Source organism: Megachile rotundata, chromosome 2, assembly GCF_050947335.1.
Source record: "Megachile rotundata isolate GNS110a chromosome 2, iyMegRotu1, whole genome shotgun sequence".
In the NCBI taxonomy this organism is placed as follows: Eukaryota; Metazoa; Arthropoda; class Insecta; order Hymenoptera; family Megachilidae; genus Megachile; species Megachile rotundata.
The window spans coordinates 5191479-5216563 of NC_134984.1; the positions used below are offsets into that span (position 1 = coordinate 5191479).

Here is a 25085-nt window from a genome sequence, read left to right on the forward strand (position 1 = left end):
CATTATTTGTAACTGTGCTGTTCATTATTTAACTGAGATTTGCCGTAAGCGGTTATAAACGTTTACACTGTCCTGGCGCATAGACACTTGATCATGATGATGTTCGGCTGCTAGGCTCGAATCTTTCGCTCTCGTTTCAGGGCGCGCGTAATCATCACGCTCTGATTGGTCCCTGTTTTTCGTTAATAATTAAAAAACGAAGCTTTTAACCCCATTTTTGCGAAGGGAAATCTTATTCAAAATTACATCCTCTACCATCCCTTTACCTTGAGTTACACGAGTTGTGAGACATCTTGTATGTGTGTGGATGATCGGGACTCGCCATCGGTCGCGATTATCGTTTGTTCGTCATTACAAGAGAAACCATGGCCGAAGCAGGATCAAGCAAGGTATGTACAACATTATGAATATAAGAAAATAATATTATTACATGATAGTAATTACGATAAAAAAATAAATAAATCATTTATATGCAGATGGAAGTTGTAGAAGATCAAAGGGAAATGAAAGGGGATAACAAGGCGACGGAGGAGCGCCCAAAAAATAGCTCCAACGACGGGCCGCCAACAGGCACGGTAAGTCAAGCATTTGATATTTCTTTCTTTCGATGCATTTATTTAGAACACATTACATGTTCGTGGAATATTATTATTACGAACATATCGAAATCTGTCTGGAAATGTGTGTCCATGTTGATTGCTCAACGATTTCGTGAAGAAACGAAACAGTTGACAAGCAGCTGGCAAACGATGAAAAACGGCAGAATTCAATGTGTTCATAACAATATATATTGTCGCAATTATTTCAGAAACTTATAATTACTGTCGACAATACATGTCGGTGATCCTTTTTTGAAAATTAAAATGTGTAATATTTATTATTCTGTTTCAACTAAAAAAATTACTAAAGAAATTAATCTATGGAGGCTATGCTGGGCGCGGACGGGGAGGCCACGGCCGGTCGCGCCGAGGCAGGCGCGGAAATTCATAATCATTTGTTCATCATTACAAGCTTCGCCATGGCTGATAACGCGTCATATGAGGTATGTATAACATTATGAATATAAGAAAATAATATTTATTACATGATAGCAATTAATTATTACATTACGTTAAAAAAATAAATAAATCGTTTTATATGCAGATGGAGATTGTTGCAGAACCTGCAGACGTTGAAAAGAGGGAAAATCAAGAAGAAAAGAAAGAAAAAGGAAAAGAAATACAAAAAGATCAGGGAGAGACGGCAGCTCAGAAATGTAAAAATGACAGGCCGCCAACAGATAATGCCAAGCGTTTGATGTTTATTTATTACGATGTATTTATTAAGAAAAAATTACATGTTCGTGGAATCTTATCATTACCAACATATCGAATTCTGCCTGGAAGTATGTGTGTGTGTGTGTGTGTGTTTCATTTAATAATTTACATGTCGGTGACACTTTTTGGAAAATAGAAATGTGTAATTATAATTTTACTGTTTCAGTTGAAAAAACTGCTGTATGGCGGACGTAGGGGCCGCGTGCGCGGCCGCGGCCGGAAGTCAATTAATTTAACAAATAATTATAAATTTATATTGCAATAAATGTTAATGTAATAAAATTAATAAAAAATTTTGATTTAATTTAATAAAAAATCGCCTCGTCTTCTTCGCACATCACATTGGTGTGAGAGAAACGACTCGATTTTCTGAAATTCGACTTTAACGCTTGAATATTGCGAAAATAATGTTTTTACGAGTACAGCGGCCATCAGTGGACTTCCCTATGCAAACAAGATGGCCGCCGCGGGACACTCGCCTTAACGCGTAGTTGCACACGGGAGCTGACGTGCCGCGCCGCCAAAGAATGCACTGCATTAATTGGTCGTCTTCATGCACTCGAATTTGACGATGAATTTTCTCTACGTCGGCAAAAAACGCGTAGGCATATTGACGCCATCGTAACAAAACGTCTGCTAAGTCATATTGAATTTTTGGACCTGTGTGCAGGCAGTCGTTTAGCGACACGCCAATCGAAGTAGGATGCGACCCATTAAATACAACGCGAATTTTTGTAGTCGCACTCGATTCACGCAAAACGCAGTGGTAAGGCAAAAAAACTGAGAGAGAAGATTGACGGTTAGTTAACGTGACGCGACGCATGTGCCCGAGCTTTTCATAATCGTCTAGGAAAAGAGAATACGCTTGATGCAGTGCTGTGTTCGCGGCGAGCCGTGCTTCGGTTTTATGCAGTAAGAAATAAGCAAAATCTCGAGAGTTGCCGAGAGTGTTTACATCGCGAGCAAAAGGTAAACGCACTACGAATCGTCCGGTTTTGTCGCGAGTATGCGTGGCCACGAAATGATTCTCACATTCTAAATTCTTTTCGGAAAGGTGTTGCTTACAATTCACGTATTCTTTTTGTTGCCAGAAGAGCTGCACAAGGTCAACTAGCTCACGATCCACACAGCATTGTAGGCTCGTTGCTTTAGCGCACTGGGGGTCACTGTCACTGGACGGAGCTGGACCCGTGACAATCCAGCCTAGCTGAGTGCGCTGCGCAATTGGCGTGAGTAACGGCCCCCGAATCACCTCGGAGAGAAGGATCTGACTATATGTTTTCACTCCTATTACCAGATCGACTTGGAGAGGTAAGGAGAAGTCGGGATCCGCTAGTGTCAGCCCTTGCAGGTGAGGTAGGTCCACAATGTTGCATGTGTGATCTGGAACGTAGTTAGTCTCGGTAGTATGAACGCTCTTACCTTGCAGCTAAAGGCAGAGTTTGTAAGCGACGTGATGTTGATCGCAGTGAAGCCTCGCGTTACGACAGTCGTGCCAGCTCCGATGCCGCGAACTGGAACAGTGGCGTGGTGACGAGGAAGCTGCAGGCGCTGAACGAGGCTTTCAGTCACGAAGGACACCTCGGAGCCTTGATCAAGGAGGACCCGGATTACGCTGGATTCACCGCAGGATGAAGACGCCTTGACGAGCGCGGTGGTCAGCAGAATTCGGACGTCTTGCCTTCGAGGAGTGCCGTTCTTCGCAACGTGAAGGACTGTCGCAGGTTCCGAAGATTGTCATTGTGTAGGCGTATTTCCATTATTTGAAAACGTTGGCGACGAGGTTGTAGCGTTCGGAGTGTCGTGTAACGACGTATGGTGGTGAGCTCTGCAAATGTTGCAACGTCCTTTTGAGCGACAAGCTTTTCGTGGATGATTACCTAGGCAATTGAAGCACAGCAGAAGTTGAGTAACGAAGGCCTTGCGCTGCTCTGCTGATTTTGCCAGGTAGCCCGAACAAGATGTTAACGCGTGCGACGATTTGCAAGCCGGACATAGGTTTCCAGAAACCATGACCTGATCAGAGTCGCGGTTTGGCCGGCGCTTGCACCACGGAGGCTCGTTCCATCGATTCCAGTGCACGAATGTGCTGCACCAGGAATTCGTTTAGCTGGGCAATAGTCGGCAGGTCAGTCGAGTTGCAGATGTGCAATTCTCACTCACGTAAGGTGTCGGAGTCGAATTTACGAGATACCCAATAGACAATAAAAGGGTCCCAGTTATTTGTGTCGCATTTTAAACCCTTGAGTGCGCCAAGGACTTCTGTTGTTGTGCCGTGTAACCGTTTTAACTCGGCGGCAGATTCGCGCGACGACCTTTTGAGCGAAAACAACAATTCTAATTGTGCGTCGTCAAGGACGTGGCGGTTTTCATAACGGTCTGAAATGAGTTGCCATGCCAGTTTAAAATTGTCTCCGGTAACGACGAAATTATTTATCAGTTGAGCAGCTTCACCGGTAACACTTAGTTTCAGATAATGAAACTTTTCAACTTCTGGTATTGTTGCGTTGCTAACTACCATCGACTCAAAAAGATCTCGAAATGGAGTCCACTCCTTGTACATTCCGGAGAATTTAGGTAGCGATAATTGAGGAAAAAACGCGTTTGCTGAGTCTGGGTATTACCGGATGACGTAGGATTGGTATTTTCATTAGGTGCTAATTTCGATTTAATTTCGAATTTTGCTAAATACTCACTCAGAGTCGCCTGATTATCGATCACCATTTCCTCGCATTGCGAAAGAATGATTGATTTGAAACAAGTTCCAGCTATTCTGAAAAGCTGCTAAGCTGGATTTGACATACTCCTCAGTGATGTTGGCTTCTCCTTTCTTTTTTAAATTGACGATGGTACGACTTATTGATGAGAAAAGCTCGAATTAGCGATCGATCAGACTGTTAATCGTCGACATTTTAACTGGTAACGGTTTTGTGTTTTACGCGCGAATAGAGTTGTTCAGTTGAAAGGTCACTGTTCACAGAGGTCGAGCACGCTCAAGTTTTAAACTGCAACCGTTAACGCAACGCGGTGTAGCGGTAAAGAGACACTTTCACTAAGAATTTTCTTTCACTTCCTTCGTAGATAGAAGAGAGACGCGGTTTATCCGGCTCGAACGACCAAAAAATGTTTCGGCAAGGAGCGAAAGAAGTAACGTAACGAGAAGGAAAGTGTTCGAGAGAAACGAAAGAGTACACGTTTAGATTAACAGTTTAATACACAACAATAATTAAGACGAACAAGACACTCCACGGATTAAACAAATTACAATTGTACGAACGCTAAATTTCACCGAACAATAAAGAATACAGAAAAATAATCGTTTAGTCTTTTAACGCTTGTTCTTGTCTTTTCGCACGTAACGAGGACGATTTTCTGAGTACCACGAACCGTTATCGGTGGTTTTGTCCTTCGTCCAGGTGACGTAGGGCCCTACGTCACCTGGGAGGGGGATCGTTGGTCTGTCAGGTCAGGAAAGAACCTACCTTTACGCGGGTAGGCCGTAACATTCCCCCCCCCCCCCCGTTACCGAACGAGTTCGCAACCCGGAAACGATACAGTACAACATAGGAAACGTTACTCAATTTCGCGTCTTATCGCCTGGTATACAATTACACGTTTTCATTGAGGAGAGGACAGAGCTTAACTATCGGTCTTACAAGATTGGCGTTTGCTGTGCGCACAGTGATCATTTTGTTAGAGGAGTGCGCTCGTCCTTGATTAATACTAGAGCGCCAAGCTGAATAGCTTCTCGGTTCTGCTGCCATTTTTTTGCGGGTAAAAGTGACGCGAGATAGTCTCGAGACCAGAGCTTCCAAACGTTTTCTGTAAATAGAGCGATGAAGAAGAAACCGGGTGTAATTACATCGAACATGGAAACAAGAAGAAACAAGCAAAATGAAAAAAATTTGGAGAGACGAAAGAAAACAGAAGTCGCGACACGCATACGCAAACAATTCCGCTCTGAAAAAGATTCCGATTATGGAGCAAACGCAGCGAAACCGGACATGGATAATGCCATTTATAAGTTGCAATAAGAAAAACATATGGAGATGCTCCGTAATTGGCAAGAAAAGAAGGATGTCATTCAAGTAGAAACAATCGGACAATCGAAAATTCCACGATAGTATACCTACAAGTCGAAACTTCTAACGGCATCCAATTTCACAAGTGTGTGCCGCTGAGGAAGTGCAACGTTGTGTGATAATTTGGTGGAAAAAATAATATATCCAAAGATTATTAATGTACCTGCAATAAAATATGGGCAAGAATGCGAGGAAGTTGCCCGTGAAGAATTAAAGAAACATACAGGAAAAGATATTAAAGAATGCGGAATCTTCATCGACAGATCCCATTCATTCATAGGGGCATCGTCGGATGGTGTCATTAATGAAGAGGGCATCGTGGAAATAAAGTGCTCGAAGACAGCAGAAAATTTGTTGCCGGAGGAGGCAATCAAGACAATTCCATCTATCCGGCGTATATTTGAAAATCATGTGGGTATTGCGCTAAATAAAACCTATCAGTACTACTACCAAGTGCAAGGACAGCTGCACGTAACAGGCAGATCATAATGCATATTTTGCATTTGGACACGGAGAGGAATAAAATGCATTACCGTCGAAAGAGACGACGTGTTTTGGAAGGATCAGATGGAACCGAAATTGATTCAATTTTACAACGAGTGCATGTTACCGGAATATGTAGACAGCCGGTATAACAAGGATATGTCCATTAGAGAACCCCAATTTATTATGGATAAAAGAGGGCGCTTGAAAAAGCGAAAAAGGTCTGTTACAGAAAGTAACGAAAACGTTGCAACGATCCGGCGTCGGATTGCGCTATAAAGTGCAGTTACAGACGCCGGCCCGCATGCCCTTGGTAGGCGTGCGCCTGTTGACTTGTTCACGGGTTGAAATTATAAAAATAAAAAATGTGTAACACCGGTGGGCTCACGGTGAGCCCGCGGTCGCCGGGAATCACATAGTCGCTAGGTCCGGGTACGCTTGCTATACAAGTTCCGCGGGGGAAAGTAGGAATACTGGCAGCGGAGTTCGACACTTCGCCGGTTATAGGTCGGAACGGCTGCCGATAACACACGCCGTCCTCCCCTGGCAGGAGGCCGTGGGCCCAAGGACACTCTGCAGATGACACACGAGTGTTTCCTTGGCGGTCGGGATGTCCCCGTTTCGTAGCGTCGCACAGTGTGTCGTTTGGCCAATCTAGCGGGACAAAAATCAATTTTCCAACTTACACAGATATGTCCACTGACATTATGTATCGATAGTAAAATGTCCATTTTATAAGAAAATAACAATATTAATGTAAAAAACAATGTGTAATGATCTGTTAATAGTATCTGAAAATCTAGTTTGACGCAACTGCCTCTACGAGCACTTTTTGCGCGCTTGAGATTTTTGACAATTGTGTTGCATCAGTATCCAATATTAATATTTGTGTGTACGTAGTGTTATCTTCTATCATTCAGAATAATTTCTACACTTGTCATATTTTGAAATAGCATTTTATTAATCTTTTATACCTTTTCAAATGTTAGCATATAATTTAAATTCTATTTCACAGTATAGGTAGACTTTTAACATAGTATAGCACTTTATATAATGTTCCCACTTTTTGTGTCAAAAGCTAGACTTATAAGGAACATAAATCTGAAAGGGCATTACAGACAAACACTGACATCTATCATTTTTATTTAAACATATCGCGCTGACGCATGGGCGTCTCGTTGAAAAGGAAATTCCTAACACAAAAAAATGCCCTTTTTATATTTGGATTCATCATAAAAACATTATACAAGTCTCATAAAACTCTGAAATTATCACTTCGGAATGGTATCTTGTAAATCTTCCAGAGTTTTTAACTATTGAATAGTACGCTATTGAATAAACGAATTCGCATTCGTTTTATACCTGTGGCATTTCCTACTCCACGTTGCAATTAGCCTAAACTTGGTTCAGTATATGACACTGCAATAAAATTCACCGGCAGAAAATTAGTTTTTCGTATCCCAACAACTATGAGGACAAGGGACGGAAATTTTTGAAATACGAACGGGAATCAAATATAAACGAGCCATTTTTAAAATAGAGCTTATTTTGTAGATATTATTTACGTATTATTTATCTCTTGTTTAATGCCTATTAAACGACTTCAGTTGCCTAATCACACATAAAAATATTTGCAGCACACTGTTTTTCTATGAACGTGATTCATTTGTGTCAGACGTTTTCGAAGTGCGAGTCATAATAAGTTTCTTTTTAATTTCGGAGCATTGTTCGTAAAACATCAAGGGGACAACTTTATGATACAGCCAAATATTCATAGAGTCATTCGTAAACCGTTAGTTTTTCTTCTTTGTGAGTTCAGCAGGTCGCGACCGGCCTGCAGTCAGTATGCGACACATAAGGGAAAAACATCTATTGTCTATTTTTTTGCGTTAGCCCGAGTATCATAAAGTCATATTCCAGAGGGTTCCTTAGAATTTCAGAAATTAGTATCCACAAGGATCTTGACCTGACGGAATCTCCAATGTTGCCAAACATTTATTAACGTTAGTGACTAGTCCGTCACCCCCGCTCCAGGGATGTACGGACTGCAAGGGGATGGCACGGTATTGGTCAATATAATTTTAAGAAATGTAAAACCTAGTGTTAAGGCCCACCTTCTTTTTACAAGAAGGAGAAGGGGTGCGAAGATGAGGTGACAACGAAGCTGAGGTTGTTAGAAAAGATTAGATTAGGAAAAAACTTGTACCAGTAACGTGTTCTCAGACCACATTGTATCAGTGAATTTTTATAATGGCGTTCCACATTACGCGACAATCTATTTTCGACGTATGGGTTGTGAATTCGAAAAACGCAAAAGTCAGTGCTGCTGTCGAATATGTATTACAACAGTTAAGTTATTGTGCGTTGACAAATGAAGCCATTAAAAGTATAAAGATGACAATTAGAAGTGTTTGTCAACAAATTCAACAGAGGTATGTAAACATTCTTTTTAATTGAAAACTTTGTGTATTAGAATTAATAATTACAAACTTTAAGAAGATTTAGCTGTTGTTCAGTTATGGTCGTTCTCTTTCATTAGTATTATATTATTGACCTATGTTCATTTTTATAGATGGGCTAAAGCGGGTCACAATCAAACTATATTTCTAGCTTCAAATTCCCCGTGGCTTCAGGAAGACATTGTATTTTCAAGAATAGTTATTGAAACATTACCCAGCAGTTCTCAAGGCGCAAGTGGTTCTAGGCGTGGAAGACCTGAAAAAGATTTTCAATCTTCTGCAACAAAAACCAAAATGCGAAAAATAAAGGACTTAGTCGAAGCTACAAATAAAGAAGAATTGTTTATGGCCAGCGAGGTACGTCTTCGGAAAGCAGGGAAGCGGGACTCTGCGAATATAGTTAAGGAACTTTCTGCGGCATCTCCTAAAAGAGGTACTGTTATAAAAAAAGCACGCACTTTATTTTTTGAAAAAACAGAACAGTTATCTGCCAATCAAGCGCTGGCATTGATGATTGATGCTAATTTGTCAACGCATCAGTACAAAATAATACGCCAGCAGGCTAAAAGTATGAACTGCAAATTATATCCCTCATATTATCAAATTAAAGCAGCCAAACAATTGTGTTACCCTATGGGAATTAAGATTAGCGAAATTTCAGCCGATATACCTTTGCAATATATTATTGATCACACAATTACACGACTATGTGAGACGTTAAAAGAAAATGTAGAATCTTTTCATGAAAGTACTAATTTAAATGTCATTATAAAGTGGGGCTGCGATGGTGCAGAACAAAAACGGTACCGACAACCGTTTGACAATCCACAAAATACGGATGAAAGTTTATTTAGTATTTCGATGGTACCATTACAGATTTACAATAGCGTTAATGAACGTAAGGAAATTATTTGGTGTAATCCAGTGCCTTCATCGACCAGCTATTGCCGACCAATAAAATTCATTTTTGCAAAAGAAACCACAAATGCAATAGTTACTGAGGTTCAAAATATTGAAAAACAAATAGAGTCCCTTTCACCTACAAAAGTAATGATTAATAATATACAAATTTTTGTAAAGGCAATACTAGTGTTGTGCATGATAGATGGTAAAGTATGCAATCGTCATGTGCATTAACACAAACATGTTATTTATGCGGAGCGAAACCCCGCGAAATGAATAACATAAATATCATAGCACAGAAATCGGTGGATCCAAATTTTCTTTCATTTGGATTATCACCTTTACATGCGTGGATCCGATTTTTCGAGTGTATACTGCACATTTCGTACAGGCTCGAAATAAAATCGTGGCAAGTACGCGGTGCTGACAATAAAAACGTATTTGACCAAAAAAAAAAAAAAACTAGTTCAAGACCGATTCAGAAACGAATTAAGTTTATTAGTGGACGTACCCATGCAACACACTGGCAATACAAATAACGGTAATACGGCACGCAAATTTTTTAGAAATGCTAAGTAAATCGGCCGAAATAACTGGCGTCAATATTGATTTAATTAAACATTTCCATATTATATTAAAATGTTTAAATTCTAACCACAAAAAAAATGTAAGTAGATTTAATGAATATATTATAAAAACGCGTGAACTGTATCTCGAACATTATTCATGGTTCATAATGCCAGTTACGGTGCACAAAATACTATTTCATGCAAAGGATATCATTACCACCGCTATTCTTCCGATAGGGCAGTTTTCGGAAGAAGCTCGAAATAAGGATAACAAAAACTACAGAGAATTATTTACTAGGAAAACCTCAAGAATAGACACTAATAGAGATTTATTAAATAGATTATTAATTTCCTCAGACCCAATTATTTCAAATTTACGAACTTCTCCGAAAACTGTCCGCAAAAATGCATTAGAAATGCGACAATTCTTAGAAGAACAATTAGTTGATTCCAGTTCCTCGGAAGATGTATCCCATGAAAGTGACTGATTAAACAATATATACATGTTTTAAAAAATATAATAAAGATTTTGTATACTAGTTTTATAGAATAAATAATGTATAATATAATAGAAAAATTTGTATAATGATTTTGTATGTTTATTTAACTGTTAAATAATTTAACAAATATATATAATCATTAATGTTTAATGAAGTATCATGTTTTTGATTAATAAAAAACCAATAAAATGAAAAATAATCAACATTTCGTTGAAGCAGGATTTTTGTCCCGCTAGATTGGCCAAACGACACACTGTGCGTCGCTACGACGACATGACCGGGGGGTACAGGGGATATCAGCGGGTAGTAGGCTGCGGATAACACACTCTGTACTGTGTCCGCCCCCTGTCGGAGGAATCAGGGATACAACCAAAAATAGGTGGAGAGCTATGTTCGGTGTCGGTTCGGTGTCGGTTCGCTCGCTGCGATACGGTAGCTCGGATCGGTTCGCTCGCTAGGACGATACCGGACGCTCTCCCGCCGTTCGGTATCTCGCGCTGCCTTATATACGCGATCGGTAGCTGATTACGCTGCGAGAAACCGCGACTCGCGGCTCTCGCCATCTATCGGCGGCGCGAGTAGTTCGCGCCTCAGTTATCGCGTTACAAATGTTGCAACGATCCGGCGTCGGACAAAGCTGCAAAATGCAGTTACGGGCGCCGGCCCGCACGCCCTTGGTTGGCGTGCGCCTGTTAACTTGTTCACGGGTTGAAATTATCTTATTATCTTATCTTTTATGTCTCATTTCATCCCATCATGATGAAAGAAGCCCACCATCCACTCGCGCATTTCAGGTAATGTATGCTTTTCAAACAAAATGTAGGACTTAGTTTTAATTATTATAGTTCTTTGGTAAAAAATAACCTGCAGATTCCACAAAATAAAATTTTAAACAATAGTCGATATAATACGAGCAATAATAATTGTGTATTTATATCATTTCATCTGTTGCAGATACTTCGTAAATAAAGAACGCGGGCCACGCAGCGACGTGTAACAGCTTATCCGTCTTCTGGGGTCAACGCCCTGAGGCAGATTCTCCCACCACCTGCTTGAGCACGCGACACTGGAATAGGTCAGTGCGATAAGGCAAGTATAAATATAAGTACAGGTCAAGAGAAATGAACATACACGCAAAAGAAGCGAGAGAGAAAATAAGAGAAGGAGAACGTATTTTGCAGAGCATGCTGTGATGTAATATTTATACCCGTAATGAGAGATGGTGGCGGAACTGAGGGACGGGGGTGAGGCGAGGAACGGTGGTTGAATTAAGGGACAGTGATGGGATGCATAGCTGCGAATCGCGGAATCGATCGTCGATCCAGTAATTGCAAATTGATCATGGACGGAGTTATACGCATCCGAGAAGGTATTGAAAAAGTACGTAATTTACGTATAATGACACGCGTACGGTGTCTTACCAGTGTTAATTACATTACATTATGTAAATTATTTATTTCTAGATGGAACTAGTTCAAAATTCGGCAAAAAATGAAGAAGCAGAGAACACGATAGAACTGGAAAAGAAAGAAAAAGAGGAGAAAGAAAAATGAAAAGAAAAAAAAAGCCAGAAAGAAGAGGAAGGAAGAAACATGGAAAGAGAATATCCGTTTTCCGGCAATAAAGTAAGTAATGTGTTCAGCTAAATTATGTATTGGCAATAAATTATTATAACTAGCACGTTGAAGTGTGAAGTGTGTGTGCATGGCGCCCATGTTGCTTGCAGAACGAATTCGTAAAGAAACGAAGTTGTTGACACAAAATGTATAACAAAAATATTTGAAATTTTCATTTTTTTGTTTCAGATTAGAAAAATGATAAAACGACTCCTCCAGAGCGAAGTCGTGGCCGCGGAGGAAGCCGCGGAGGAGGGGGCCACTCAGGATGGTGGCGAGGCGGCCGCGGAGGAGGAGGCTACTCCGGTGGCGGCAAGGCGGACGCGGAGGCCGTAACAGAGGAGGCATTAATAAAAACTATTTTGTTATAAATCAAAATAGATAACTATATTTATTTCTAATTATATATTTATAATTATAATTATTATATATTAAAATAAAATATTTAAAATCAAGAAATGTCTCCATTTATTAACCCCTTAAACTACGAAAGACATGTATCGAGAGACGGGAAAATATTTGTATGCGTACACAGACATAGATTGCATATTTTGGCAGGAGCTCTAATAAGTTGTTTCTCTAAGAAACAGATAGCTGTAACTCTTTTGACGGTGGAAGCCGAATATGTAGCTTTTTCTGAAACAGCGAAAGAGATTCTACATTTGTGTGGGAGTGAATTGTATTTTATGTTTGTTTAGTTGTTACATGTTTGTATAGTTTGATAATCGTTGTGAAATTGTATGTATGATATGTATGATTGCAAGTGTGACTGACGATTTATGAAAGCAGTGTGAAATGTTAAGCGGAAGTAGTTGCTAGCGTTTAGAAAAAAGTGTTGTTGTGGAGTCAGTTAAGAAACGGAAACGGAACGGTCAAGACGTATTATAAACGCCGCGAATTACGAATTAGTTTTACAGTTTTACGATTTACGTTTAAAGTTCAATACGATATTGTGTTCTATTGTGTTCTTGTGTTCTTGTTTATTATTGTTATTGTGTGTTCTTAAATAAATAAAAGAATAGATCTACAAATTCTATTCCTACATTTGCGTAGATTAATTAAAGAAATGTATGGTAACCAGTATGTGTGGGGACTGTCAGATACCTTATGTGATAACCAGAGCGCTATAGTATTAATTCAAGAGAAAATGCTCCGCCGAAGGAACAAACATATAGAAATTAAGTTTCATTTTTCCAAAGATGCTCAAAGTAAGGGTTTAATTTCACTTAAATTTGTTCCAACAGAGGAAAATAGGGCAGACATATTAACAAAGTCTTCGATAAAGAATCGACATATAAATTGTGCGCGTTCATTAAATGTTACCCACTTAGTTTGTAATGAATGTGTTCTGATGATATATCTCGATAAAGGAAGTGTTGCGAATTTGTAATGTCGCGAATTAACATAATCGTTATTCTTTTGTTTATACATCGCGGACCGGGAAGACGAACATTTTCGCGTCAGTGCGAGTAAGTACGCTGTATGAAAGAGACATATTGCATAAAACACACGTTAAATATATAATAAAACTGCATAAAACCAACAAAAATAAATTTAAAGAAGTGTATACAATTTTATTAAACGCATGTACTACAATCCGCCCAATTTTAGAAGAAAACATTATGGACTAACGAATCCATGATTCGTATGAGGTACAGTCATGGTAGGATGTACGCGTGAAAAAAGCGGAATGAAAAATTTTCATACAATTGCTCTTTATGTTTTCCACCTGGTCACGAAAAATATGATCCTTATACAAAATTTGAGCCACTTGTGACACGCGCTAACAAAGTTTTTAATACATTGTAACGTAGTAAGTAGGCGCGAACTATTTAACGCCACCGCTAGAGGACGAGCACCGCCGAGCGCGGTCCTTGCAGCTAAATCCGCGAAATTGCGCGATATAAGGTGATATAAGGCGTAGTGGCCTGGCATCAGTGATGAGATATTGGCCAGGTTTTTTCGCGCATGCGCGAGAAATGCAGGAGCGTACGCAGCGTATGTATTTAGTGGCGCCATTAGATAGTGTAGTGTCGTTGGCGGGAAAGCAGCGAAAAAGCAGCCGTTACGAGGTACGTTGTACATATTTAATTATAATGGCATCAAATAATGGTGAAGGTGCCGTAAAAAAGCGTAGGATCCGTAGATTTAATCATGCATGGTTAGACAATGACAGCTATAAAGTATGGTTAAGACCTACTGTAGATAAATGTAGAGCGCTTTGTATCGCTTGTAATAAAACTATCAGATGTTGCAAAACCGATGTAGACAATCACGAAAAAACAAATGTACACCGTAGAAATGTAAATTCACTTGATATAAATGATAGCAACAATGATAATAATAATAATAATGTTACCGCAAGTAGCTTATTGCATACGGACAAAGTGAAACGAGCTGAAATTAATTTATCTGCATTTTTCGCTGAACATAATGTAGCATTTTGTACCATAGACCATTTAATACCGTTAATAAAAGATATTTGTATTGAACCCGAAGTTGTACAGGATCTTTCACTTGCTCGACATAAGTGTGCAAAAATTGTCAAAAATGTAATTGCTAAACGCAAAATTGAGAACATAATTCATTGTCTAAAAATGTGTAGATTTTCGATTTTAATTGATGAAAGTACTGATATTTCCGATACAAAATTAATGTGCGTACTGGTGAGATATGTATCACCATTAGACGGTAGCATTATAACTCAGTTATTAGAATTATTACAATTAGATGCTACCGATTGTTCCGCGAGTAAAATTTTTCAAATTTTCAAAAATTCTGTAGACGAGAAACAAATTCCCATTCAAAATATTATTGGACTGGCGTGTGGTAGTGCGCCAGTTATGGTTGGCCGCAATAATTCATTCATGTTACATTTAAAAATAGAAGTTCCCGAATTAATTACCATAAATTGTATTTGCCATTCTTCCGCTCTTATAGCTAGTCACTCTTGTGACCAATTACTTTCGGGTTGTAAAAAGTTAATTAGAGGAGTTGCCACTTATACATGTATTTCGGGCAGTGCAAAGAGATGTGCAATTTTGGTTGAATTCCAGGATTTTTTTGAAGTTCAGCGATTAAAAATTTAAAAATTATCAAATACTAGATGGCTTTGCCTCCACAAATGTATTATTAGATTATTAGATAATTGGGATGTTTTAAAAAATTATTTCATTTTAGCAGCCAATAGAAGAGAAATCTAGTTTCGCGGAAAGTATTATATTTTGGATTATTTTAACGACCCCGCGATTAAAGCCTATATACTTTTTCTTAAACACTCTCTACATTTTTTTTAATAATTTCAATGGTCTGTTTCAGTCTGGCAGTATTTTAATACATAAATTATTCGAAAGTAGTAAAAAATTAATTCATCAAATAGGGCAAAATTTTATCAAAATTGACGCGTTAAAGAACATAGAATCTTTGGATATAGATAATGTAAATAATATTCAGAATATTGAAAATGTTTATATAGGTCCGGAATGTGAAAATTATTTAGAATCTGTAAAAGTAGAATTTGCCCGTCAAATTAGAATAAATTGTTTGAATTTTTATACTACTGCAGTTCGAGAGATGCTTGTACGTCTACCTTTACAAGATCCTTTTTTTAAACAATTACATTTTTTAGATCCGAAAATAGCTTTATATGATGAAGGGAGACAAAAAATTAAAGACTTAACTTTTATCGCCAAACGCGTAAGTAATTTGATCAATGTAACAGAACTAGCTTTTGAATGGCGAATTTTACCATCGTCTTTTGATGACGACAATAAAAAAGAATTAATTGGTTTAGCTTTAGATAAAATGTGGAAACGTATTTTAAATTTTACAAATTTCGATGGGGAAAAGATGTTTCCAAATTTAAAATCATTAGTTGCAATAGTCCTTTCTTTGCCCCACTCAAACGCCGAAGCCAAGCGTATATTTTCTACTGTAACCGATGTCAAAAATAAAAAAAGAAACCAATTATCTAACGACAAGGTTTCTTCAATTTGTGTAGTCAGGTCCAGTTTTCAATCAAAAAATATTAATTGCACTAATTTTGAAGTAGATTCGCGACATCTTGAACTGCATAACGCGTAAAATTTCTATGATACTATAAATGCACATTTGATAGTTTGTAATATACTATATTTTTGCTTGTATGTTTACTTAGAGCTTCTATTTATTTTATTTTACATTATTTGTTCAATATTCTTTTAATTCCTTTTATTATTATTATTTAGTTATTTATTATTTTATAATGCTATTGTGCCAAAGACAAATTGTGATATTTTAAGTTATTTTATAAATTATTTATTTACACTGTTATGTTATTTTATAAATTCTATTATAAATTGTTTTTCAGTTTTATTCATGTTGAATATTATGAATGTAATTTTTTTTTTATGAATACTGATAAGGTTTTGGCAGTTTTCCTTATCCTAGCAACAAATGTTGGTATTCTTTTATTGATTTTGCCCAATAAAATATTTTATTTTTATATTATATATTTTGCTTACAATTATTTTAGTACCCTTCCTTTCCATCTGCTCTTCAAATATGAAAATATGTGCATAATCTAACATTATCCAACCTATATTATGAAATATGAATATATTTCACAACCAAATTATAAAAATTTTTGAAAAATAATGAGGGGTGATTAAGGTACCCCATTTTATTGAAACTTGTACTTTACTGAGAAGGAAACATATGGAACTGCGACGCATCAATTTTAATGAAACTTATGTGAAAGATAGTTCTCAAGAAAATATTTGACACGTATTTTTTTTTATCGGCCATCGTTCACATTGAAGGAGTGAAAATAGCCCTCGAAGTTGGGGGTTGAAATCATATTTTTGGGAATATCTCCGGAATTAAAGAAGATAATTGAATTCTTTTTTTTTGTAAATTGTTGGTCTTTCAATAGGGAATTTTTGTGCGTAAAAAAATTTCAATAAACTTTATTTGTTTAAATAATATTTTGAAAATTTATCATTTTTGTTTAAATTTTTGCACTAAATGTTGATCTATTTTTTTGCAACTTCGTGTACGTAAACCATGGACAAAAATAGAGGATACGTGTTTTTGGAATTTGTTGTTTGTTGCAATGTTTATTAGATATATAATTTAAAATCACCTCCTGTGAAGAGGGGCAATCAGCATTTTTAATAAAAATATCAATATTTTTACAATCTTTTACAATATTTTAGACATTTTATATCTCTACATATACCGTTAATTGATTTCTGAATAATTATTGTAAGCGTTGCAGGTATGAGCGTGACGCGGTTATAATCAACGCCGTAAGGTACATAGGCTTTTATGGCCTATTGTGTGACCTAAAATGTCCACATCCATTGAAGAAGCTATTCAAGCGGTAAGTAAGGCCATCCAGACTATCGCTAACCAGCAAGAAACGATCAGCGAAAGTACCTGCGCGATGCGGGCTGAAAATGAAATAAGGAGAACGGAAAATCAAGCAATCCAGAAGATCCTGAAGCCAATGCTCACAGACGACGATGCTACTACGGCTGCATCTATGGTATATCGTCCTGAGGAAGAAGAAGATCAACCAGTGAGGCAAAAGTTTCAACCGTTCCAACCAAGCACGTCTCGCTCACACACTGAGGTAAATGTGTCAGACAAAAATTGTGGCCAACCTACGGAGCTCAGGTATGAGGGATTAAAATCTGCTAACGATTTGCTCGACACCATCAAGCCGCTTAAGAGGCAGAACGATTCCGGTGTTGAGGATTTTATATGTATGGTCAAGCGCGTTATAAATCACGATGTTTTGAACCTGATATTTTACTCGACAAAATCCTTGTTACGAAAATAACTGGGCATGCGGAGAGAAATATTCGGCATTTGCAAATAACTAGTTACGACGAGTTTTTCGATGCATTAAGAACGTATGTGTTTTCATCTGTTTCTTCGGATGCCGCGCGAGATAAAATGCATAATATAATACAAGGTAGAATTGAAAGCGTTATGAGTTATACTCTTCGCTTTAGGCAACAACTAAACGAATATAGGTACGCTATACAAAACGAACACAGGCGGTCTACTATTAGGCAAATCGCCCTCAGTATCTGTGATAAAGAAGCGACTAAAACATATATAAAATATTTACGGTACAAAATCGGAGTGTTAGTTTACTCCAATAAGCCTAATAGCATCTCAGAAGCACAAGGCCATGCCTTAGAGGCTGAGATGTGGGAAAGGGATTCCAAAAATCAACGCGTCTCTTATAGACCTATAGCATAAAACGATAGGGTACGAGTAGAGCAAACAAATCCGAGACCAATGCGAAAATTCGACAAACCACGCGAAATTCAAAATATAAAATGCAATCGTTGCGGAAAGGTAGGACATTATGCGAATCAGTGTCAGAATTTTCACATAACGCCTCAGTTAAATCCACCGCCGCGGGTAAATCGGATTTGCGACGAACAGGAAGATTACAACTCAGAATCTCAAACGTTAACTCTTGATCAGGAAGACTGCGCTTCATTAGAATAAGGTTCAAAAATCAAATTATAGGGCGTTTCCTTCTCGATACCGGAGCCGGGTTAAATATAATAAAAGCGAAACATTGTGAAGACCGGAAAATTGTAAGCGGAGGAAGGACATTTCTGATGCGCAACGATAGATATGACAGTAAAGGGGAAGACACGTTAAAACTATTTGACAAATTACATTCTTTTCATGTAGTATCAGACGGTTTTCCATTATTAGAAGACGGTATAATGGGCCTCCCATTTTTCGAACAGTATCAATACAACATCACAAACAATGAACTAACATTAGACGGACAAACTATACAACATGAGACAGAAATCTCTATTCTACCTAACGAAACTTACACCACAAAAATTCCCATCAACGAACAATTTTATGTAGCACACATTTACAATCCCACCAATGAAACTCTCACATATCCAGTACACGAGTTAAATACCACCCTACCAGACCGAATCAGACTGTTAAAAGAGAAAATTAACCCTCATCATGTTGATCCAGAATTGAGATCCAGTTTAGAAAAAACAATAGTTTCTTATAATGACGTGTTCGCTTTCGAAAATGAAGAATTGCCTTGTACTAACCTTACCAGACACGTAATCCAGCTAAAAACAGAAAAACCCATTAACATAAAATCGCATAGGCCACCCGAGGTACGTATGTAGAGATGAGATTGACAGACAGATTGAACATACAGGGTTAGGTATAAGTATCGGGATTGATGTCCTAAAATGAAATTCGTTGAAGATATAATATGTACATTGAGTTAACAATCTTCAAAGTATGCCCCTCCTGCATCAATACACCGTTGTCAGCAAGTTTTCCATTGTTCATACGCTCCCTGGAAGTCGGCAAGCGTAAGACTCTTCAGGCACTCCGTCGAAGCCGCTTGAACTGCCTCAATTGTCCCGAAACGATGTCCTTTATGTCTTCTTTTAATGCGAAGGAACAGAAAAATATCAGAGGGAGCCATATCTGGACTGTAGGGTGGTTTCAAAATTCAAAATTTCCCGCACTTTGTCGACATGCGTATCGGATCGAGACGACGTCCTTATAATTCGCCTATCTGGATTGTACCTGAAAAACTAGACAATTCTGGCAAACGCAAATGGAGACTAGTTATAGACTTTCGACGTTTAAATCTGGAAACTGACCAGGACGCGTAGCCCCTACCACCGATAGATGAAATTCTAGATCACCTAGGAAAATCAAAGTTTTTTTTCGTTTTAGACCTCAATTCGGGTTTTCATCAGATATCAATGGATGAAAAATCAAAAAGATACACCACGATTTACCGAAATGGAAATGTTAAGTACTTAGCTTTTGACTTTGGTAGTGTAATCAATATTTGGTTCCACAGAGATTACTGCATGTGAACACGCGACTAGAATGTACGAAAAATACACTTTATTTAATTACATGTTTAAAATGTATGCCGCCTTCCATCGCGTAATATTCCGGTCTTTTACTTCATATTTCCACTTCTGTAAATCGAGTAATATGTTAATAAAAATATCATGTAATATATGTTTTGAATTCGTCTCGATGTCCTCTGAAGCTATGGATAAAAAAAAATGTATGTTTCTATTTAAAAAACCCAAGGTGACCTTGACTTTGCCAAGAGAACAAACTGTTTTAAAAATTTGTTTTACTAATATCTATTGTGCACTTCATACCCTGCAAATATTGCTGTAAACATTTTTTCGTAAGGTGGCTGCAAGTGGGAGAAAAATCGTAAGTAGCGTTACAGGTAACACTCTGTATGCTTTTGCATGGCCATTCTCATATAATCAGACTCAGCATGAGTTTCCTATCGTTGAAGACGAAACGGTTTCAACTGAATCAATTGCTGATAGATTTTTGTTATGTAGAGAATTGTGTGTTCTAGCCCTTAACAGACAATATGAATTAGGAGAATTAATCGGCGGTCCTGGTGTAATAGTTGAAATTGATGAGCGTAAAATTGGACGAAGGAAGTTTGAAAGAGGACGTTTGCGTGAGGAACATGCGTATTATGTATAATTTTTATGGCTGTTGTTATTTTAATATATTAATTTTTAATTTTTATTTCCTATTACGTATTAAAAATTTAGAATAGGAATGATAGGGCGAGAAGAGCAAAAATATCGGTTCGAAATATGTCCTGGAAACAAACGAAATGAAAATACTCTTGTTCCATTAACCCTTTAACACACAGTTTTTTTTTTTAAAATCGGGGGAAAAAATCAATTTTTATATACTGCGGTTTTGTTCCATGGAAAAAGGCTATATTTTATTCTTGAATAAATAAGTGTTATAGCTTACAATCCCATGTAAATAATAAATGTCAATGAAACGATTTTTTTTCTTTGCTTTCACATTGTTATTTTCAATTCTCGATTATATTCGAGTGTGAAAAATTATAAAAGCATAAAATACAACGCCGCTCGAATTATCTCGAGTGTGCACAGTTTAGCCTGTTTAGCGCGCTCGAATTAAATGCAGCAGTCGATTTGGAAACACATACGGATTGTTGGAAGAGTTATATAAATTTAAATAAATATGGGTATGTTCACAAAACTGTGAACACACCCATGTGTAAACTGTAAACCACAGCACTAATTTCGTAGGCCCAGAAAGCGGTGCTTATATTCAGAACATTGAATCGTCCTGGCGTGTTTTGAAAGCATGATTTAGTAGAGGAGGTATTAGACAAGATACTTTCATTAATCACGTGTGTGAGTTTCTGTGGCGTTTTCAAACAAGAAAAAATGAAAAAGATCCATTTATCCAATTAGCTAATGATATTAAACATGTATACTCTGCATATCAATAATATTTTCATACCAATATAATTCAAGCCTTAACTTCAGTAAATTAGATTAGGTTAGGTTCCAGTTTTGAATGGTAGCATAGCTGACGTTAGTTAACGGTAGAGTTTGGATTACGATCTTAGTAGCTTGTGGAGGCTTCTTTGACCATTTCTGATCATTTTATGGTTGGAAAGGAACTGTTTTCTATAGCATGACGGTGAATCGGGGGAAGGAATGGTAGAATTGGAAGAATATAAGCAGTTAATAAATAAACTATGTCTTGCAAATGGGAACATAAGAAAGGAAGGATCTTTCAAGGGGTTTTTCTTTAATTAGCATGTAACACATTGTGAGGAGAGCTTTTATATAATAAGGAGGTGTTAAATTATTTATTAAACAGTAGCGTATGGATATAGTGTATACAATATAAGTTATAACGCATATAACTCACAGTCATACGAATTTTATACAAATTTACGGAGTTTGTTTTTATATACTGTAGGAAATAAATAATAAACGTATGAAAATATTTAACAGTGGATACACATTTTGTTAGTGATATCATTCCTATCAGTAGTATCGATATATCTTATTACGTTGACAAATAGTAGAATTGAAACTATAGTTAGATACTTATTTATTGTAGTTATAACTATACTATAAGTGATCTGGCGATGAAATCTGAACTCATTAAATGTGACACAATGATAATAGGTAATTAATGTTCATAAATAGTAGGGAAAGTAATTATAGGAGTATTTAGAAAATGGTCGAACCCCAACCAGTGGTGGGGTGCACTACTGGAAAGGGTGAGGTAAATATAAGATAAGAATGTGTGTTAATTGTTAAGCGAGACTTGGTTTTTTCTGTTCAGGTGCACGTGTGGGGGTTGTATGTATATGTTAGGCTTAGGATAGCGTTACAATTAATTAACGTTGTTGGATTTTTATTTACTTAACCTAACACCCCCTGGGGGGCGGCCCCTTCTGCGTCCCCACAGATGTAGGGCGTACCCTTCCAGGGGGCTACCGCCGTAGCCGGTCCCAAGCCCGTGTTGAGAAAGGTAGAGGGGCCTAACCTAATCTAACCTTTAGTCCCCCCGCCGACCATCCAAGCCGGGGGCGGGAGATATACCGAAAGGTGACTCCCCCGCACCCGGACCAAGGCACCCCAACTTGGTGATGAGTTTCGGCCCAAAAAAAAAAAAAGATTAGGTTAGGTTAGGGTAGATTAATATTGGTGGACGAAGGTGCCAGGGGGGCACAAGTCGGATCTCCCACCTTCTCGTGGTGTCTGCTGGGATAGAGGAACTCTATGCCCTTCGGTGGCACTTTGATGCCACTTAAGGGTGAGGGCCTCTATGCTAACGGGAGAACGGCGAAGTATGCATGAGTGTGTGAAAGGAAGTGTTCCACTGGTAAAGGAACTTGATCAATGAAGTGCGAGGCCATACCGACGAAGTCTTTGGACTTTGGCAGGTTCAACCATGTCGGGCGGGCTCGGGCGGAGATCGGGGACTTGCGCCAGTGTTAGCACTGTGTGAAAGAGCCTTGGTCGACCTGTCATGGATATTTCCCGCGAGACTAGCCAAGGGAGGAGTAGTAGCTTCCCGACCGAGTCTATGTATGTCAACGGATATCGACCGCTGCTGGTTAAGATGGCCAAATCGTAAGTCCCACATGATAGGCAAAGAGGCCCTGACCCAGCATGTCGGGGGAAGCGGGCGCAGGTAGATGACTGGAGCCAATCCGGGAGTTGAAGTGGCAGTGTTCGGGTGGGGAAATGGGGGATCCAGGTTGGTCGCTGGTTCCCCATACCCGTAGTCAGGGAGGGATACAAAGTCCTGACACGTCTAGCCTGAAGTTTGAGTCAGGCGTCGGTTCGGATCCGACGTCGCTCACTCGATAGGGGTGACGGGAAAAACCTTTAACATCAGCTATGGCGCGGGCCTACCCCGTAACCTTTTCAATTAGAGTCACTCGATGTAAATAGGATCGACCGTCCGACAAACCACTTATCGGCTTTGGCATCGTTTATCTAGGGTTGTTTCAGACCGGGGAAAGATCCCGCACCGCGGTGCGGGTGCCATGATGGCCGAACCCGAAGAAATGCATCCTCTTAATATGGCTAAAGAAAATGAAAACTCAAATTCTGAAGAGAGGGCGAAGGAGGAGAAGAGTGGATCGGCAGCGGAGATGGGTTCCTCCCTGCGAAGATCGGAGAGGACGGCGACGGAAACCCGCAAGAACAAGAGTCCAGAGATGGGCCGGAAGGCGAGACCGGTCATCCTGAAGGACAAGAGTGTCACTCAAAAGGTCAGAGTGACACTTGAGAAGATGGAGGAGGCGCAGGGTAGGAGGGTCGCCGCTCCAGCCAGCGTCGCCGGGTCCCCGAAGAGGGTCCCGGTAGCAAGAAGAACGGTGCCGTGTACTACGGCGAGTGGCGCGCGCAGGGAACTCGAAGAGGAGTTCCCGAGCGTTGCGCACTCAACGGGACTTGCACCCGCCACGCGTTCCGTCTCGTGCGGGGAGACGCCGGCCGCGTTCGGGGCGGTGACCGGGCCGCAAACTGGTGCGGGGACAAGTGCGGGATCGCGGGTCGCGACGACAGTACCGTCTGTCGCTCCGACCTCCGTGATGCGTGCTGTCTCATTCGGGGAGACGGCGCCTATCGTCGCCGCGTCTACGGCTGCATCGTCGGGGCAGCGCTTCGCGCCGGGATTCGCGCCGTGTTTTACCTTGGGCGCCGGGCCGAGGCCGTCAGGGGGTGCCATCACGGGGATGGCGCCCAGTGTCAGGAACCTTACCTGTGCGAGTGCAGTAGCGCAGGTCGTTACGGCCGCGTGGTCGGACGTGACGGGAGTGCCGTACGGGTTCACCCCATGTACGGTAACCGGGGTGTCGGGCGTGACACGAACAGGCGTGCCGAGCACATCGGCGGGTGTCGCGCCAAGTGTCTTCCGGTTCGCCGGTACGAGCGACTCAAGTGACGCTCTGCGAGTGAGCGCTCCGGCGGAGCCCGCGACGACATACGCGTCGATTGTCACGCGGCAGGCGCTTCCGGACTGCCGCCGACGGCATGGCCGTCGGTCGAGCCAAGCGCCATCGCTGGATCGTGACCGACGCTAGTAGTGATAAGCAGCGCCGAGTCGCTGCCCGTTGCGTCGGATCGAGAGTCGGGTCGCCGGGACGCCGTGCGTGGGCGGCTGCACCGGGGGATGGACCAAGGTCCCACCGAGAAGAAAGACCCGAAGAGGACTCAAAAGCTACGGAGAAGAGTCGGACTCGTCAACCTCGACGATGTCCACCGATGGAATACCTGCGGCGCAAACTTCCCTCCGCAAGAGAGAAAAGCCTCCCGGATCCAGCACCAGAGGTAGGAAAGCTGGTGTTAACCCCGGGGATACGGCGGAGAAAAGGGCCGTGGATGCGCTCGCGCGACTGAATCGCGAGAAACAGAAGGCCATCGCTCTACAGGCCGAGGAGGCAGCGGTGGCCGAGCGAAGAGCAGCTGCACTGCGGCAGCTGGCCCTTGAGGAGGAGGGTCTGGCGATGCAGGCAGCCAGACCCAGCAAGGGGAGCATGCCCCTGCGCGAGGTCAGGGAAATTGCCACCGAGGCAAGAAACCTGCCCTCCTCCGACCTGGTCGCACAGATCCTGACCTTGGTCGAAGACGTCAGGATGGTCGCCGGGAGATCGAAGAACTTGAAGGGCACATTCGTGCGCAGACTACGGGAATGTGCCAATATAATCGAGGCATATGTCGCGGAAATGGGAAGGAGGGAGGAGCCCTCCCCCAGTACGACTGAAGAGGAAGCCCGAGAGCTCCGAGCGGCCCTACAAGCCAAGAAGGAGAGGA

General features: G+C 40.1%; 1 protein-coding gene and 1 long non-coding RNA gene across 3 annotated transcripts; both read left to right on the top strand.

The window, feature by feature from the left end:
• Positions 1-3303: 3303 nt before the first annotated feature.
• LOC143265636 (uncharacterized) lies at positions 3304-9802 on the top strand. The gene is made up of 3 exons (XM_076538857.1): positions 3304-3444; positions 4398-8313; positions 8454-9802. The coding sequence occupies exons 2-3, from the start codon at positions 8132-8134 to the stop codon at positions 9475-9477; spliced, it is 1206 nt and encodes a 401-aa protein (XP_076394972.1). The 5' UTR covers positions 3304-3444; positions 4398-8131; the 3' UTR covers positions 9478-9802.
• A 514-nt stretch (positions 9803-10316) lies between these two features.
• On the top strand, positions 10317-12364 carry LOC143265641 (uncharacterized). 2 transcript variants are annotated; one of them, XR_013040290.1, is made up of 4 exons: positions 10317-11401; positions 11494-11692; positions 11776-11937; positions 12118-12364. It is a non-coding gene; the product is annotated as an uncharacterized LOC143265641 (long non-coding RNA). The 2 variants fall into 2 exon arrangements; XR_013040291.1 differs by having other exon boundaries at positions 10318-11387.
• The last annotated feature ends 12721 nt before the right edge of the window (positions 12365-25085 follow it).

Excerpts from the sequence above, each read along its gene's own strand:
- LOC143265636 (XM_076538857.1), top strand. The coding sequence starts at position 8,132 with ATGGCGTTCCACATTACGCGACAATCTATTTTCGACGTATGGGTTGTG. Across the intron at positions 8,314-8,453 it reads TGTCAACAAATTCAACAGAG|ATGGGCTAAAGCGGGTCACA; the intron begins GTATGTAAACAT and ends TCATTTTTATAG.